This window comes from Oncorhynchus keta, chromosome 9 (genome assembly GCF_023373465.1).
Source record: "Oncorhynchus keta strain PuntledgeMale-10-30-2019 chromosome 9, Oket_V2, whole genome shotgun sequence".
In the NCBI taxonomy this organism is placed as follows: domain Eukaryota; kingdom Metazoa; phylum Chordata; class Actinopteri; order Salmoniformes; family Salmonidae; genus Oncorhynchus; species Oncorhynchus keta.
Genome location: NC_068429.1, coordinates 7,651,608 through 7,667,358, shown reverse-complemented (window position 1 = coordinate 7,667,358; position 15,751 = coordinate 7,651,608). Strand labels below are relative to the sequence as shown.

The following is a 15,751-nucleotide window of genomic DNA, read 5'->3' as shown; positions in this document are numbered from 1 at the left end:
AACGAATGAATGAATGAATGACTGATGTCTTGCATGTCATCACTCAAAACGTTACGCTTTTAAAGGGACAGTGTACAATTTTTTTTATCTTATGCATCTCAATAGGTAGTGCTTTTAAACAATGACAGGCTTTTTTTTATATCAACATAATAGCTTTTTATAATTAACAAATGTCTTTACAGGGTTAAATATTAATTTCTTCAAAAGTAGCTAGAATTCATAGGCCCAATATAGTCTCTCTCTCCATTTAAAAAAAGAAACACAAAAAAAGTATTTATTCTGGTGCTCCGAACTTTTGTTGTGCTCCTAACTTTTGTGGTGCTCCTCACTTTTGTGGTGCTCCTCACTTTTGTGGTGCTCCTCACTTTTGTGGTGCTCCTCACTTTTGTGGTGCTCCTCACTTTTGTGGTGCTCATAACTTTTGTGGTGCTCCTAACTTTTGCTGTGCTCCTAACTTTTGTTGTGCTCCTAACCTTTCAAAGTTTGGAAAAACAGTGCTATGATTTTTTATTTATTTTTATTTAGAGCCCTGTTCATAACATCTATCTATTTTCCAAACTGATATGGCAAAGCCACATTTGGAGAAGCTACTTTTGATCAATCTGTTTGTAGTAAAATCATCACTACCATCATCATCAATAAATGTGCAGATGTTTCCCATTCACTGAGGAATTAATACCCATTCAGCTGAGTTGGTTTAGTTTTGTGACCCGTGACCAACCCCCCTTTATGACGAGTCATCCACCTGGTTCAGTCTGTGAATTGAGGAAAATTAGCATCAACCTCTCTAGTAAATTAATAGGATCTCAATGTCATAAACCCTGAATGTTTCCAGAATGTGGTGAAGATGTCAGGGAGACATCTAGACCAGTCTAATTGGACTGAATGGCAGTAGAGGCGTAATCCCAATTTATTTTATATATATTTTTTTTTATATATTTTTTTTATTTTATTTTATTTTTTATTTTTTTTAATATGCAGGAACATTAAAAGGCATGTGACATGTCAAATTGTGTAGTAGCATTATTGTCAAACTAAAATGATCATATATATATATATATATATATATATAAAATAATTAGAAATACATTTTATACAGGGTTTATACCAATTTTCCATGTGAATAATCACCTCTAAAATATGTAAACAAACCACAAATGTCTACGTTTTTGGTGTTCTTGGAAAGCTGTGAGTGCTATTATATGATACAATATCAGTATTTGCAACTTGTCGAAGTCCTATCATCAACTGATTTGCGCCAGTGTATGGCTGTGGATTGACTGCATTTAAAAAAAAATAGAATATTGGCAGTGAATTAGACAAATGTATGGAATCATTCCTCTAAAACGGTCTGGCTAGCTAGCAGACATGCAGTGCAGAAATTCTTCAAATGAATTATTTTACTCCGTCTTAAAACAGGACAGGCAGACCATGGCTGACCTTGATCCTGTCATTGGAAGGTTCATGTCCATTCCGTTGTCCTGATTCCTAATTCTATGGACAGGAGGGTTGTCACTGACAGACGTCACTACTATTGTGCTCTGACCGCTGTGTGTCTATTGAGACGGCTGTGTTGACATTTCCACCGTAGGACTCTGGACTTTTGTACAGCGGTCCTCTTTAAAGGATCCTTCCCAGGACAGTTTTGCGCTCGGTTCAGAACAGGGTTACAGAAACAGTACTTGAGAATGCAGATATTGTATTAAAATGCAGGTATCAAGTGGGATAATACTGAACTACTCTAGATATCGGCTTGGCTCTATACTCTATACCCCTCATTCAAATCTGGAATATTGAAGTCAGATCCATTGCCTTTTCTTTATTAGGGACTGATTTACACCTGGGACACCAGGTGGATGCAATTAATGAACAGGTAGATCAGAAAACCAGCAAGCTCTGGACCTCGCTCTAGACTACATACAACTCAAATTCAAAACGAATCACACAAGGTATTTTTTTTCTATCCATATCATCTGAAGATGAACTAGTACCTAGTTTAATTTGGCGGGTCAGATGAAGAGGGGTAATTGCATGGTTTGGCAGTAGCCCTCTGACCCAGTTTCTTATTATCACTAGAGTTGCAAAATTCCTGGAACTTTCAATAAGTTCCCTTGTTTTCTAGAAATCCTGGTTGGAGATGTTCTGCTTATCCCCTCCTGATTCTGGAAACTCCAATTTATTTGAACGTTCCCCCTGAATTTTGCAACCCTAATTATCACACAGAGTTCTTGCCAACTCAGACTGGCATTTTAATGACTGAGGCATGAAAACAACGTCAGGCCCATCTCACTCAGACCTCCAGGGGACTTTGTTAATCTGCTCAGCTCATAGGGACTGGGTCGCTCCAAACCTCCCTGCTGGTCTTTTGTTGCTCTGGAAGTGTTGGCGGCGTTAGAGGTGGGGCTCGGTGCCTGGGCAGGTCAAGGGGCGGATCCCCTCTTTGTGGAACTGACAGCCTCACATGGTGGAACTTGATAAAAGCTGCAATGCCCTGTCCCCCTCATCACTCCACACTCTCTGTGGACTCACCTCCCTCCTCCTTTTCCTCATTCCTTCCCTATAAAGAGCAGTGAGGTCTCAGTTTTCCAGGTTTGTGCCATGGTCATGTCAGCAAAGCAAAGGGATGTTTCCTTCGGCTAGCGTGGGATAATTACAATAGAAACCAAATGTGTTCCACACGACGTCATTTAAGAATCACAAATAATGTGAGTGGACACATTTGGGACCCCCCAAATCCCTTTTTTTTCCTGTTTTATGTTTTGCTCAAATCTACTGGCGGATGTGCCTCTGGTTTTTAAGTTGAAACTATACCACCAAACCAAACCTACAGGGGGATGTGCCTCTGGTTTTTAAGTTGAAACTATACCACCAAACCAAACCTACTGGGGGATGTGCCTCTGGTTTTTAAGTTGAAACTACAACACCAAACCTACTGGGGGATGTGCCTCTGGTTTTTAAGTTGAAACTATACCACCAAACCTACTGGGGGATGTGCCTCTGGTTGTTAAGTTGAAACTATACCACCAAACCTACTGGGGGATGTGCCTCTGGTTTTTAAGTTGAAACTATACCACCAAACCTACTGGGGGATGTGCCTCTGGTTTTTAAGTTGAAACTATACCACCAAACCTACTGGGGGATGTGCCTCTGGTTTTTAAGTTGAAACTATACCACCAAACCAAACCTACAGGGGGATGTGCCTCTGGTTTTTAAGTTGAAACTATACCACCAAACCTACTGGGGGATGTGCCTCTGGTTTTTAAGTTGAAACTATACCACCAAACCTACTGGGGGATGTGCCTCTGGTTTTTAAGTTGAAACTATACCACCAAACCTACTGGGGGATGTGCCTCTGGTTTTTAAGTTGAAACTATACCACCAAACCTACTGGGGGATGTGCCTCTGGTTTTTAAGTTGAAACTATACCACCAAATCTACTGGGGGATGTGCCTCTGGTTTTTAAGTTGAAACTATACCACCAAACCTACAGGGGGATGTGCCTCTGGTTTTTAAGTTGAAACTATACCACCAAATCTACTGGGGGATGTGCCTCTGGTTTTTAAGTTGAAACACCAAACCAAACCTACTGGGGGATGTGCCTCTGGTTTTTAAGTTGAAACTATACCACCAAACCTACTGGCGGATGTGCCTCTGGTTGTTAAGTTGAAACTATACCACCAAACCTACTTGGGGATGTGCCTCTGGTCGTTAAGTTGAAACTATACCACCAAACCTACTGGGGATGTGCCTCTGGTTGTTAAGTTGAAACTATACCACCAAACCTACTGGGGGTTGTGCCTCTGGTTTTTAAGTTGGAACTATACCACCAAACCAAACCTACTGGGGGATGTGCCTCTGGTTTTTAAGTTGGAACTACAACACCAAACCTACTGGGGGATGTGCCTCTGGTTTTAAGTTGAAACTATACCACCAAACCTACTGGGGGATGTGCCTCTGGTTTTTAAGTTGAAACTATACCACCAAACCTACTGGGGGATGTGCCTCTGGTTGTTAAGTTGAAACTATACCACCAAACCTACTGGGGGATGTGCCTCTGGTTTTTAAGTTGAAACTACAACACCAAACCAAACCTACTGGGGGATGTGCCTCTGGTTTTTAAGTTGAAACTACAACACCAAACCAAACCTACTGGGGGATGTGCCTCTGGTTGTTAAGTTGAAACTACAACACCAAACCTACTGGGGGATGTGCCTCTGGTTGTTAAGTTGAAACTACAACACCAAACCAAACCTACTGGGGGATGTGCCTCTGGTTGTTAAGTTGAAACTACAACACCAAACCAAACCTACTGGGGGATGTGCCTCTGGTTGTTAAGTTGAAACTACAACACCAAACCTACTGGGGGATGTGCCTCTGGTTTTTAAGTTGAAACACCAAACCAAACCTACTGGGGGATGTGCCTCTGGTTTTTAAGTTGAAACTACAACACCAAACCAAACCTACTGGGGGATGTGCCTCTGGTTTTTAAGTTGAAACTACAACACCAAACCAAACCTACTGGGGGATGTGCCTCTGGTTGTTAAGTTGAAACTACAACACCAAACCAAACCTAGGTAAATAAGAAAGTCTTCATATATCTTCCAGAAGCAGGTTGCCTTGGTAACCCTGCCCACCTTGATGTGCAAGTAAGAACTAAAGTAAAAATACTTTAGTTCTTAAGTAGTTTTTGGGGGGGTATCTGTACTTAACTATTTATATTTTTGACTACTTTTACTCCAGTACATTCCTAAAGAAAATAATGTACTTTTTACTCCGTACGTTTTTCCTGAAAACCCATAAGTACTCGTTACATTTTGAATGCTTAGCAGGACAGGAAAATTCATGCACTTATCAAGAGAACATCCCTGGTCATCCCTACTGCCTCTGATCTGGAGGACTCACTAAACAGAGAACATCCCTGGTCATCCCTACTGCCTCTGATCTGGAGGACTCACTAAACGGAGAACATCCCTGGTCATCCCTACTGCCTCTGATCTGGAGGACTCACTAAACGGAGAACATCCCTGGTCATCCCTACTGCCTCTGATCTGGAGGACTCACTAAACAGAGAACATCCCTGGTCATCCCTACTGCCTCTGATCTGGAGGACTCACTAAACAGAGAACATCCCTGGTCATCCCTACTTCCTCTGATCTGGAGGACTCACTAAACAGAGAACATCCCTGGTCATCATAAGAATTTGTTCTTAACTGACTTGCCTAGTTAAATAAAGGGGGGGGAAAAAACCCTACTGCCTCTGATCTGGCGGACTCACTAAACACATGCTTCGTTTGTAAATGATGTTGGAGTGTTGGAGTGTGCCCCTGGCTATCTGTAATGATGTCTGAGTGTTGGAGTGTGCCCCTGGCTATCTGTAATGATGTCTGAGTGTTGGAGTGTGCCCCTGGCTATCTGTAATGATGTCTGAGTGTTGTGTGCTGACTTTTACTCAAGTAGTATTTCACTGCGTGTCTTTCACTTTTACTTGAGGAATTTTCTATTAAGGTATCTTTACTTTTACTCAAGTATGACTGACACAATTGTGTACTTTTTCCACCACTGTCACTGAGTATCAGCTGTGGGACAGTCATTTTGTTCCTCATTCTCTGGCCAGTCGCATTAGCACTCTTTCAGGTCCAGGGAAAGAGGACTTCTGCCAGTTCTGGAATCTGTATTATAGTGTCATTTTCAGTGTGCCCTCTCAATGACCCTAGAATGAGGAACGATACAGCTGTTGTTCCCATCACACTACCTCAAGTTATGTCGGCCAATATTAGCCAATATCGTCTCTTGTTTAGTGTAAACAGACTCAAAGCAGAGCTTCTGAAGTGAAATGATAAGGCCCGGAGGGCTGTATTGTGCTACCCAGTGAGTGAATGGAAGAGCGGTGTGGTCGTCTGACTTTTACTGTCTCCATTAGTTAACAGACAGAATGGGCCACTGTGTACTGGGTTTGACCACACGTCAGACTGCTAAGCGATATACACTACATGACCAAAAGTGTGTGGACTCCTACTCGTCGAACATCTCATTCCAAAATCATGAGCATTAAGATGGAGTTTGTCCCTCCCTTTGTTGCTATAACAGCCTCCACTCTACTCGGAAGGCTTTCAACTAGATGTTGGAACATTGCTGCGGGGACTTGCTTCCATTCAGCCACACAAGCATTATTAAGGTCGGGCACTGATGTTGGGCGATTAGGCCTGGCTCGCGGGCGATTAGGCCTGGCTCGCAGCCGGCGTCCCAATTCATCCCAAAGGTGTTCGATGGGGTTGATGTTAGGGCTCTGTGCAGGCCAGTCAAGTTCTTCCACACCGATCTCGACAAATAATTTTTGTGTGGACCTGGTCATGCTGAAATGGTGAAGAGCCTTCCCCAAACCGTTGCCACAAAGTTGGAAGCACAGAATCGTCTAGAATGTCATTGTGTGCTGTAGCGTTAAGATTCACCTTCACTGAGGGGCCTAGCCTGAACCATGAAAAACAACCCCAGACCATTTATTCCTCCTCCACCAAACTTTACAGTTGGCACTATGTATTGGGGCATGTAGTGTTCTCCTGGCATCCGGCAAACCCATATCCGTACTGCCAGATGGTGAAGTGGGATTCATCACTCCAGAGAACGCGTTTCCACTGCTCCAGAGTCCAATGGCGGCGAGCTTTACGCCACTCCATCCGACTCATGGCATTGCGCGAGGTGATCTTAGGCTTGTGTGCGGCTGCTCAGCCATGGAAACCCAGTTATTGTGCAGAGTCCGTTTGTAACTTGGTAGTGAGTGTTGCAACCGAGGACAGATTATTTTTACGAGCTTCGTGCTTCAGCACTCGCCAGGTCCCATTCTGTGAGCTTGTGTGGCCTACCACTTTACGGCTGAGCCGTTGTTGCTCCTAGACGTTTACACTTCATAATAACTGTTGACCGGGGCAGCTCCAGCAGGGCAGAAATGTAATAAATTGACTTGTTGGAAAGGTGGCATCCTAATGATGGTGCCACGATGAAGGTCACTGAGCTCTTCAGTAAGACCGTTCTACTGCCAATGGTCCTTCTGTAGCTCAGTTGGTAGAGCATGGCGCTTGTAACGCCAGGGTAGTGGGTTCGATCCCCGGGACCACCCATACGTAGAATGTATGCACACATGACTGTAAGTCGCTTTGGATAAAAGCGTCTGCTAAATGGCATATATTATGTTTGTCTATGGAGATTACATGGCTGTGTGCTCGATTTGATACACCTGTCAGTGACTGAAATAGCCAAATCCACTAATTTGAAGGGGGTGTCCACATTAGAGGTCGGCCGATTAATCGGAATTGCCGATTTAATTAGGGCCGATTTTCAAGTTTTCATCATCTGAAATTGGTATTTTTGGACACAGATTTGGCTGATTAAAAAAAAAAAAAAAATTAAACACCTGTATTTAACTAGGCAACTCAGTTAAGAACACATTCTTATTATCAATGACGGCCTAGGAACAGTGGGTTAACTGCCTGTTCATGGGGCAGAACAACAGATTTTTACCTTGTCAGCTCGGGGGATCCAATCTTGCAACCTTACAGTTAACTAGTCCAACGCTCTAACCACCTGATTACATTGCACTCCACGAGGAGACTGGCTGTTATGCAAATGCAGTAAGCCAAGGTAAGTTGCTAGCTAGCATTAAACTTATAATAAACAATCAATCAATCATTATCACTAGTTAACTACACATGGTTGATGATATTACTAGTTTATCTAGCGTATTATTCACAACTTCCTAGCAACTAACCATAAACCTGTACCTAACCATAAACACCAATGCCTTTCTTAAAATCAATACACAGAAGTTTATATTTTTAAACCTGCATATTTAGCTTAAAGAAATCCAGGTTAGCAGGCAATATTAACCAGGTGAAATTGTGTAATTTCTCATGCGTTCATTGCACGCAGAGTCAGGGTATATGCAACAGTTTGGGCCACCTGGCTCATTGCGAACTAATTTGCCAGAATTTCACGTAATTATGACATGACATTGAAGATTGTGCAATATTTAGACTTATGGATGCCACCCGTTAGATAAAATACCGAACAGTTCCGTATTTCGCTGAAATAATAAACGTTTTGTTTTTCGAAATGATAGTTTCCGGATTCGACCATATTAATGACCTAAGGCTCGTATTTCTGTGTGTTATTATGTTATAATTAAGTCTATGATTTGATAGAGCAGTCTGACTGAGCGATGGTAGGCATCAGCAGGCTTGTAAGCATTCATTCAAACAGCACTTTCGTGCATTTTGCCAGCAGCTCTTTGGTTTGCTTCAAGCATTGCGCTGTTTATGACTTCAAGCCTATCAACTCCCGAGATGAGGCTGGTGTAACCGAAGTGAAATGGCTTGCTAGTTAGCGGGTGAGTGACGTTTCAAACGTCACTCGCTCTGAGACTTGGAGTAGTTGTTCCTCTTGCTCTACATGGGTAACGTTGCTTCGAGGGTGGCTGTTGTCGATGTGTTCCTGGTTCAAGCCCAGGTAGGAGCGAGACGGAAGCTATACTGTTACACTGGCAATACTAAAGTGCCTATAAGAACATCCAATAGTCAAAGGTTAATGAAATAAAAATGGTATAGAGAGAAATAGTCCTATAATTCCTATAATAACTACAACCTAAAACTTCTTCCATGGGAATATTGAAGACTCATGTTAAAAGGAACCTCCAGCTTTCATATGTTCTCATGTTCTGAGCAAGGAACTGAAACATTAGCTTTCTTACATGGCACATATTGCACTTTTACTTTCTTCTCCAACACTTTGTTTTTGTATTATTTTAACCATATTGAACATGTTTCATTATTTATTTGAGGCTAAATTTATTGTATTGATGCATTAAGTTAAAATAAGTATTGTTGTAATTGTCATTATTACAAATACATATATTTTTTAAAATTGGCCGATTTTTAAATCTGTATCGGCTTTTTTTTTTTTTTTGGAGTCCTCCAATAATCGGTATCGGCGTTGAAAAATTATAATCGGTCGACCTCTTGTCCACATACTTTTGTATTATATAGTGTATATTTCCCAAAGCTGATCGGTTCTCCCCAGTCAGCGAGTTTGTGTTTGTGTGCCCCTTTTTTAATGAGTTTAAGGCGCTTATGATACCAGAGCAGACTCATTGGAAACCGGCATAACAGCCAAGACGGAGGAATAACAATAGAGCTTTGACTGGAGCAGTTTGAGTGACAGCGAGGTTAAACCCGTCTCCCCGGGTTACCTATTTAAATTGTTGACTGTTTTGGCTCATTTTGGGCACCGTGGCTCTGTTGGCCCATCTGAGTAGTTAAGAACTCCATAGAAAGTGGCAGAATGGAGACCACCATTCTGTGGAGTTCACTAAGCCACTCTCTCTCACACACACATACATACAGTATGCGTACTCACACACACATACAGTATGCGTACTCCCTCTCTCTCTCACACACACACACACACACACACACACACACACACACACACACACACACACACACACACACACACACACACTTACACACACACATCTTTTTTGGATGGCTCCTGAGTGGCACAGCGGTCTAAGCCACTGCATCTCAGTGCTAGAGGCGTCACTCGACACCCTGGTTCAAGTCGAGGCTGTATCACAACTGGCCGTGATTGGGAGTCCCATATTGGCTCAGCATCATCCCGGTTTGGCCGGTGTAGGCCGTCATTGTAAATAAGAATTTGTTCTTAACTGACTTGCCTAGTTAAATATATATATACTTTTTAAATAAATAAATACCAGAGGCTGGTGATTTTTTGTTTTGTTTAATGGAATGCTTGTATCCTTAGCCTGTTTGTCTGTGTTCATTCTTCATGTTATCACATTTAATGCTTTGACAAAACCTCTGTGTATCTGACCCAGTTTCTATCTGGGTGCTGTATCAGTTCATTCACCTCCACAGCTGTCCAAAAGAAAACACCAAAGTGACTGGACATAGTTTATTATGCACTGGGTGGTTCGAGCCCTGAATGCTCTAGTTAAATATACACTGGGTGGTTCGAGCTCTGAATGCTCTAGTTGAATATACACTGGGTGGTTTGAGCTCTGAATGCTCTAGTTGAATATACACTGGATGGTTCGAGCTCTGAATGCTCTAGTTGAATATACACTGGGTGGTTCGAGCTCTGAATGCTCTAGTTGAATATACACTGGGTAGTTCGAGCCCTGAATGCTCTAGTTGATTATACACTGGGTGGTTCGTGCCCTGAATGCTCTAGTTGATTATACACTGGGTGGTTCGAGCCCTGAATGCTCTAGTTGATTATACACTGGGTGGTTCGAGCTCTGAATGCTCTAGTTGATTATGCACTGGGTGGTTCGAGCTCTGAATGCTCTAGTTGATTATACACTGGGTGGTTCGAGTCCTGAATGCTCTAGTTGATTATACACTGGGTGGTTCGAACTCTGAATGCTCTAGTTAATTATGCACTGGGTGGTTAGAGCTCTGAATGCTCTAGTTGATTATACACTGGGTGGATCGAGCTCTGAATGCTCTAGTTGATTATACACTGGGTGGTTCGTGCCCTGAATGCTCTAGTTGATACACAGCAGATTGATACCTTACAAAAATAACCTTAATGAGGATAACTTATGTACAGAGAGGACTGAATTATTGACATGACGTTGTGTGAACACGACAGGGAACCTCTTGTCTGACGTTGTGTGAACACTACAGGGAACCTCTTGTCTGACGTTGTGTGAACACTACAGGGAACCACTAGTCTGACGTTGTGTGAACACTACAGGGAACTGCTTGTCTGACGTTGTGTGAACACTACAGGGAACCTCTTGTCTGACGTTGTGTGAACACTACAGGGAACCACTTGTCTGACGTTGTGTGAACACTACAGGGAACTGCTTGTCTGACGTTGTGTGAACACTACAGGGAACCACTAGTCTGACGTTGTGTGAACACTACAGGGAACCACTTGTCTGACGTTGTGTGAACACTACAGGGAACCACTTGTCTGACGTTGTGTGAACACTACAGGGAACCACTAGTCTGACGTTGTGTGAACACTACAGGGAACCACTTGTCTGACGTTGTGTGAACACTACAGGGAACCACTTGTCTGACGTTGTGTGAACACTACAGGGAACTGAAGTGAGATTAAGATCTCACCCGAAAGGGATTTGTAATAATCGAGTTAGACACACTTGGTCTCGTTGTGATAGCAGGTAGACTAGTGGTTAGAGCGTTGGGCCAGTAGCTGTAATATTGATTATTGCATTGTTTGGTTTAGAGCTTGCAAGAAAGACATTTCACTGTACTTGTGCACGTGACATTAAAAACTTTAAACGTATTTGCTCCAGGGTCCCTGTCAATAATGGCAGGGGTCAGGAGGAGTAGAATACGCAAAAAAAACACATTTCCATTTAACTCCACACACTGTACAGATTACACACTACAGGTTACACACTGTACAGGTTACACACTTGTATGTGTGTGAAACAGGACACCATATAACCTTATTTGACTTCTGGTTTGGCAAAATGCTCCGAGCAAGTGGCCTCGTTAGATCGCCCATCTGAATCATTGAAGCTGCAATGTTGTTCTTTCTACGATCTTCCATCTTGCCTTAAAGCTCGGACTGCATGAAAGGAGATTATAAGGATTGTGAGCGGTTAACTGGGATGAGTCGGGGGTCGTTTTAGGACGGTGGTTAGTTACGTAACTGGTGGGGGCCGTAATCTCACTTTAAAAAGGTATGCTCACTGAACATATATTTTGATGGCATGCTGGCCATTTCGAAAGCATCACCTTTCAGCTTCAGGTCTTCCCTTGCCCTCCTTCTGGTAAAACAGTAATTTAGGAGGCTCTCTGTGATGCATCTGCAGTGTCAACACACCTCTGGAGGGAGGTCAGATCGATTTGGTTGACCTCATTCTCCCTAATGGTTCATCAGGACACATCGATGAAGACTCCTTTCCACGCAACCTCCCCTTTCTCTCCATCCTCTCCATCCTCCCCTTCAAACCCCATGACACTCACTCGGCCAGCCACTCCTCCCTTACAGGAAATTCCTCACAGTAGCTGAGCAGAGCAAAAGCTGAAGTTGCCACGAATCTCTGCTCTGCTGTGGAAATGGATGAGCTTCTTTGTTGGCTCAGTAGTTTGGCCAAAATATAGACACTTGTTACTGCAGGGAAAGATGCCTCCTTTCAAAATAGTTGGGATCACTTCCTGTACACATTCTTAAAATGTTAGGAAAGAAAACAAACTAATACCATTTTTTTTTTTTCTCCAGTGAGTGTTTTTGGATAGGGTCACCAGATATGAATTCCTGTGTCATGTTTCCTCATAGTGGAAAAAAACAACAACTTAAAAGCATCATTACTAATATTGCTTAAACAGCCAGATAACAGTAGTGAATGGAAACGGTCAAATATAAACTTTATGGAGATGTGCTGTATGTATATTTAACAACCACAATAAACATCCCCAAAAAATATTTCCCCCTCCCCCCCCCCCCACAACCAATGACAACAACAAAAAAAACAACCTGTAATACAAACTTCTCTCTTGGTTTCATTTGTCAGCAACTGTAGAACAACACAACGAAAAAGCTGCACCATCACTTCTGCATTCATGCAAAGCATATGTGCAAAGTCTGTGTCCGAAAGGCACAGGGCCTGTCTTTGTAGTTGCAATTGTTTTTGCAAGCTCCTCAGAGGGAACTTGACTACCCTGGTAGTTCTTCCGAGAAGGTAAACCATGTGGCCCTGTGCCTCCATAGAACGCTGGGGGAATCCGGCAAAGAGGGCTTTGAAACCTGTGGGGGGAAACACCACCCTGTCCCTGTGAGCCATACACAAGACAGCCGTTGCACTTGTATGCTAATATCTATATATTTATGAATGTAAAGCGATTAAAGGAATCGGAAGAAAACAAAAAGCCAAGACAGAAGCTGAAATGAATTGCACCTCAGGACAGAGGTCAAGTTGGAGAAAATGCCCGTTTACAAAAATAAAATAAAAGTTTTTCCTGCGGTTGGTTCTCTCGCTCTTGGAAAAACGGTGGTCTTTAGTGGAAGGTGTTTGGGTTGGGTCGGATCATCATGGACACTTTCTTCAGGGAGTAAGCGCCCCCGCGGAACTCGGCCCAGTAGACGCCGTCCTGGTATCGGCTGCGGTAGTGCCCGCCCCGGTACCACACACCGTTCAGGTTGGAGTGGGCGCAGGCGTTATACCACCAGCCACCCTTCTGGTAATGGGCACAGTTACCTAAAAAAAAGAACGATGCAGCTGTAGTCAATGCAAAGTAGAGTCAAATGTATGTTTTTTTTAAAGTTAGTTTTAAAAAATCATTTTTACCAAACCCTTTTCCATTTCTTAAATAGTACAGTTGCTTTAAAGCGGAAACATACAGTATGTATACCTCATAACCATGCTTTCAAAAGACTACCTGTGATGCCCAAATTCACACAGCTCTGCCCAGGAGGTTGGATCAAAAACTGGTACAGTCTGTCCCACTGTGCAAACCCTCGGTTAATGCTCTTTGGCAAAGTCCCCCATAGGTGGTATTTTTTTAATATTCCTTGTTCCCCCTCATTCTCGGGCTCCGAGTTGTTTTGCAGCACTATAGCAACCTGGCCCCATATCCACAAAGCATTTGGAGAGTAAGAGGGCTGATCTAGGATCAGTCCATATAATCTTATTAGGATCTAGGATCAGTCCATATAATATTATTCATTATGATCTGGGATCAGTCCATATAATCTTATTCATTAGAAAAGAGGAAAAACTGATCCTAGATCAGCAGTCCTTCTCAGGGATTATTTTTGCTACTGTAATTCTTGGGCAGGCCGCATCCAAACAATGTTCTATATACATTTACGGGATTTAAAAAAAAACTTTCATTGTCAACTTAAACGACTAAAACCACATAAGAGAAAGGTAATAGACCTATATATCTATATATTTTTTGAAATTAATAATCTTGGAGAACTAAGAATCACCAAAGTAAAGCTAGACGGTTAGGGAGAATTTAGCAGTATAGAGTTTGTTATGTTAGAGCAAAAGAACGCAGCATTAGCCATGGCAAAATGTATAGAATTGCGGGAAATTAGCTTTAAAACCGCAATATTTTCTCTCAACCCCATGAGGACATTTTTAGAATTGCAGGGAATTGGCTTAAAAATGCAAAAATGGCCAAGATGGGGGGCCTAAAGTTTCCCAAAAAATTCAGCAGGGCTAACCGTGCCTCCTGCCACCCCCCCCTGACACACACCCTGCCACGCCACGCCGACCACCTTAAGCCCATTTTATTTTACAGAAGAAAGGCCTGCTACTCTGAGATGCTTTGTGAATACGTGGCCTGGTTTTTTGTTCATTGTTTTCTGCAGCAGTGCTAAGCAGGATCTCTGTGGCGAGACTCCAAACATGCAGTGGTCTAAGGGGTGTCGCAGCCGACCGTGACCAAGAGACCCATGAGGCGGCGCACAATTGGCCCAGCGTCGTCTGGGTTAGAGGAAGGTTTAGCCGACCGGGATGTCCTTGTCCTCCAGGCGTATGCACGCTGACACGCTCGCCAGCTGTACGGTATTTCCTCCTACACATTGGTGCGGCTGGCTTCCGGGTTAAGCGAGCTGTGTTGTCAAGAAGCAGTGCGGCTTGGTGGGGGCAGTGTTTCGGAGGACTCGTGGCTTTCAACCTTCGCCTCTCCCGAGTCTATACGGGAGCTGCAGCGATAGGACAAGACTTTAACTTCCAATTTGCTACCCAGAAATTGGGGGAGAATTTCAAAAGTTCAAAAGTCAATATAAAGAAGACACGAAAACTGTCTTCAGCTCTCTGTTCTTGCTTACAGGAGACTCTTTAAGGAGAAAACACATCCTGAATAAGACCCGTTCCTACATGTAGACTGTTTGCAAATTACTCTTTTCAGAGGTCCTAACGCTACCGGTGTGTCCGTGCCTTAAGACCGGCATAACCTGTCAACGACCTCTTTTCGTGTCTACTTGTGCTGAAATGCACTTAAAATAAGCAAGGAAAACGAGAGCGCTATTAATGCCGGAAGACTTCTGAAAGACACTGAGAAATGAACAGGGATATTGGGCGGACTTCTGAAAGACACTGAGAAATGAACAGTGATATTGGGTGGACTTGTGAAGAACAGAGATTAACAGTGATTTTGGATTCGACCACGAATGAGAAGACGAAAGTGTCTGAGCTGACTAAGTATGACACACAGCCATGCTGTTGGTTATTGTGTATCCATGAATCACTGTCTGGTAGACTATTTCTCTGAGTAATAGCAGCCATCACCAAAGGGTGTAATTCCTTTCTCACCTGTATACACGTCGTGGTCCCTGTCCAGCGTGGTGAACTGCTTGCCGTTGTGCCATGTGAGGGAGTCCCCGGCGTTGCCATGGTAGCGACCCACTCTTAGTTTGTAGAAGTCTGCCTCTGCCTCAATACGGAAGCTGGCGTATTCGGCAAAGGTCTTGCGACCGGACCAGTCCTCCAGCATCACCAGAAGCTTGTAGTTGCCCTGGTTGGTCAGCCAGTAGATGTTTTCAAGACCCAGCCAGTATTCACTGTCAATGTTACCAAACCCTTGCTGTGAGAGGGGAGAAGCAGGAGGGAGGGAGGGATGAGGGGGGGAATATGTTTCAATGCTGCAGATAAGTCTAAATGCTACGTTCAAAGGCATTGACATTCACTATGCCAATGTCCACCCTCCAAAAAACACACACAATGTAGTCTGCACTTGTACATCTCCCA

General features: G+C 43.2%; 2 protein-coding genes and 1 long non-coding RNA gene across 9 annotated transcripts in view; 1 reads left to right on the top strand and 2 right to left on the bottom strand.

Annotated features, from left to right (window-relative positions):
* LOC118388042 (ras-specific guanine nucleotide-releasing factor RalGPS1) overlaps nucleotides 1-15,751 on the top strand; it is a 319,864-nt gene that overhangs the window by 152,382 nt on the left and 151,731 nt on the right. The gene's annotated exons all lie outside the window — the stretch shown is intronic.
* Nucleotides 2,967-4,645, bottom strand: LOC127931699 (uncharacterized). Of its 2 annotated transcripts, none has more exons than XR_008142432.1 (4): nucleotides 4,566-4,645; nucleotides 3,937-4,036; nucleotides 3,584-3,683; nucleotides 2,967-3,384 (listed from the first exon to the last, which is right to left on the bottom strand). It is a non-coding gene; the product is annotated as an uncharacterized LOC127931699 (long non-coding RNA). The 2 variants fall into 2 exon arrangements; XR_008142433.1 differs by having other exon boundaries at nucleotides 2,967-3,129.
* Nucleotides 9,774-15,751, bottom strand: part of angptl2a (angiopoietin-like 2a) — a 28,222-nt gene continuing 22,244 nt past the window's right edge. Inside the window, exons 4-5 of the mRNA XM_035763888.2 lie at nucleotides 15,317-15,587; nucleotides 9,774-13,249 (exon numbers count right to left, since the gene is read on the bottom strand). Of these exons, the coding sequence (XP_035619781.1) occupies nucleotides 13,050-13,249; nucleotides 15,317-15,587 (471 nt within the window). The 3' untranslated portion in view covers nucleotides 9,774-13,049. The remainder of the gene's footprint in view (nucleotides 13,250-15,316; nucleotides 15,588-15,751) is intronic.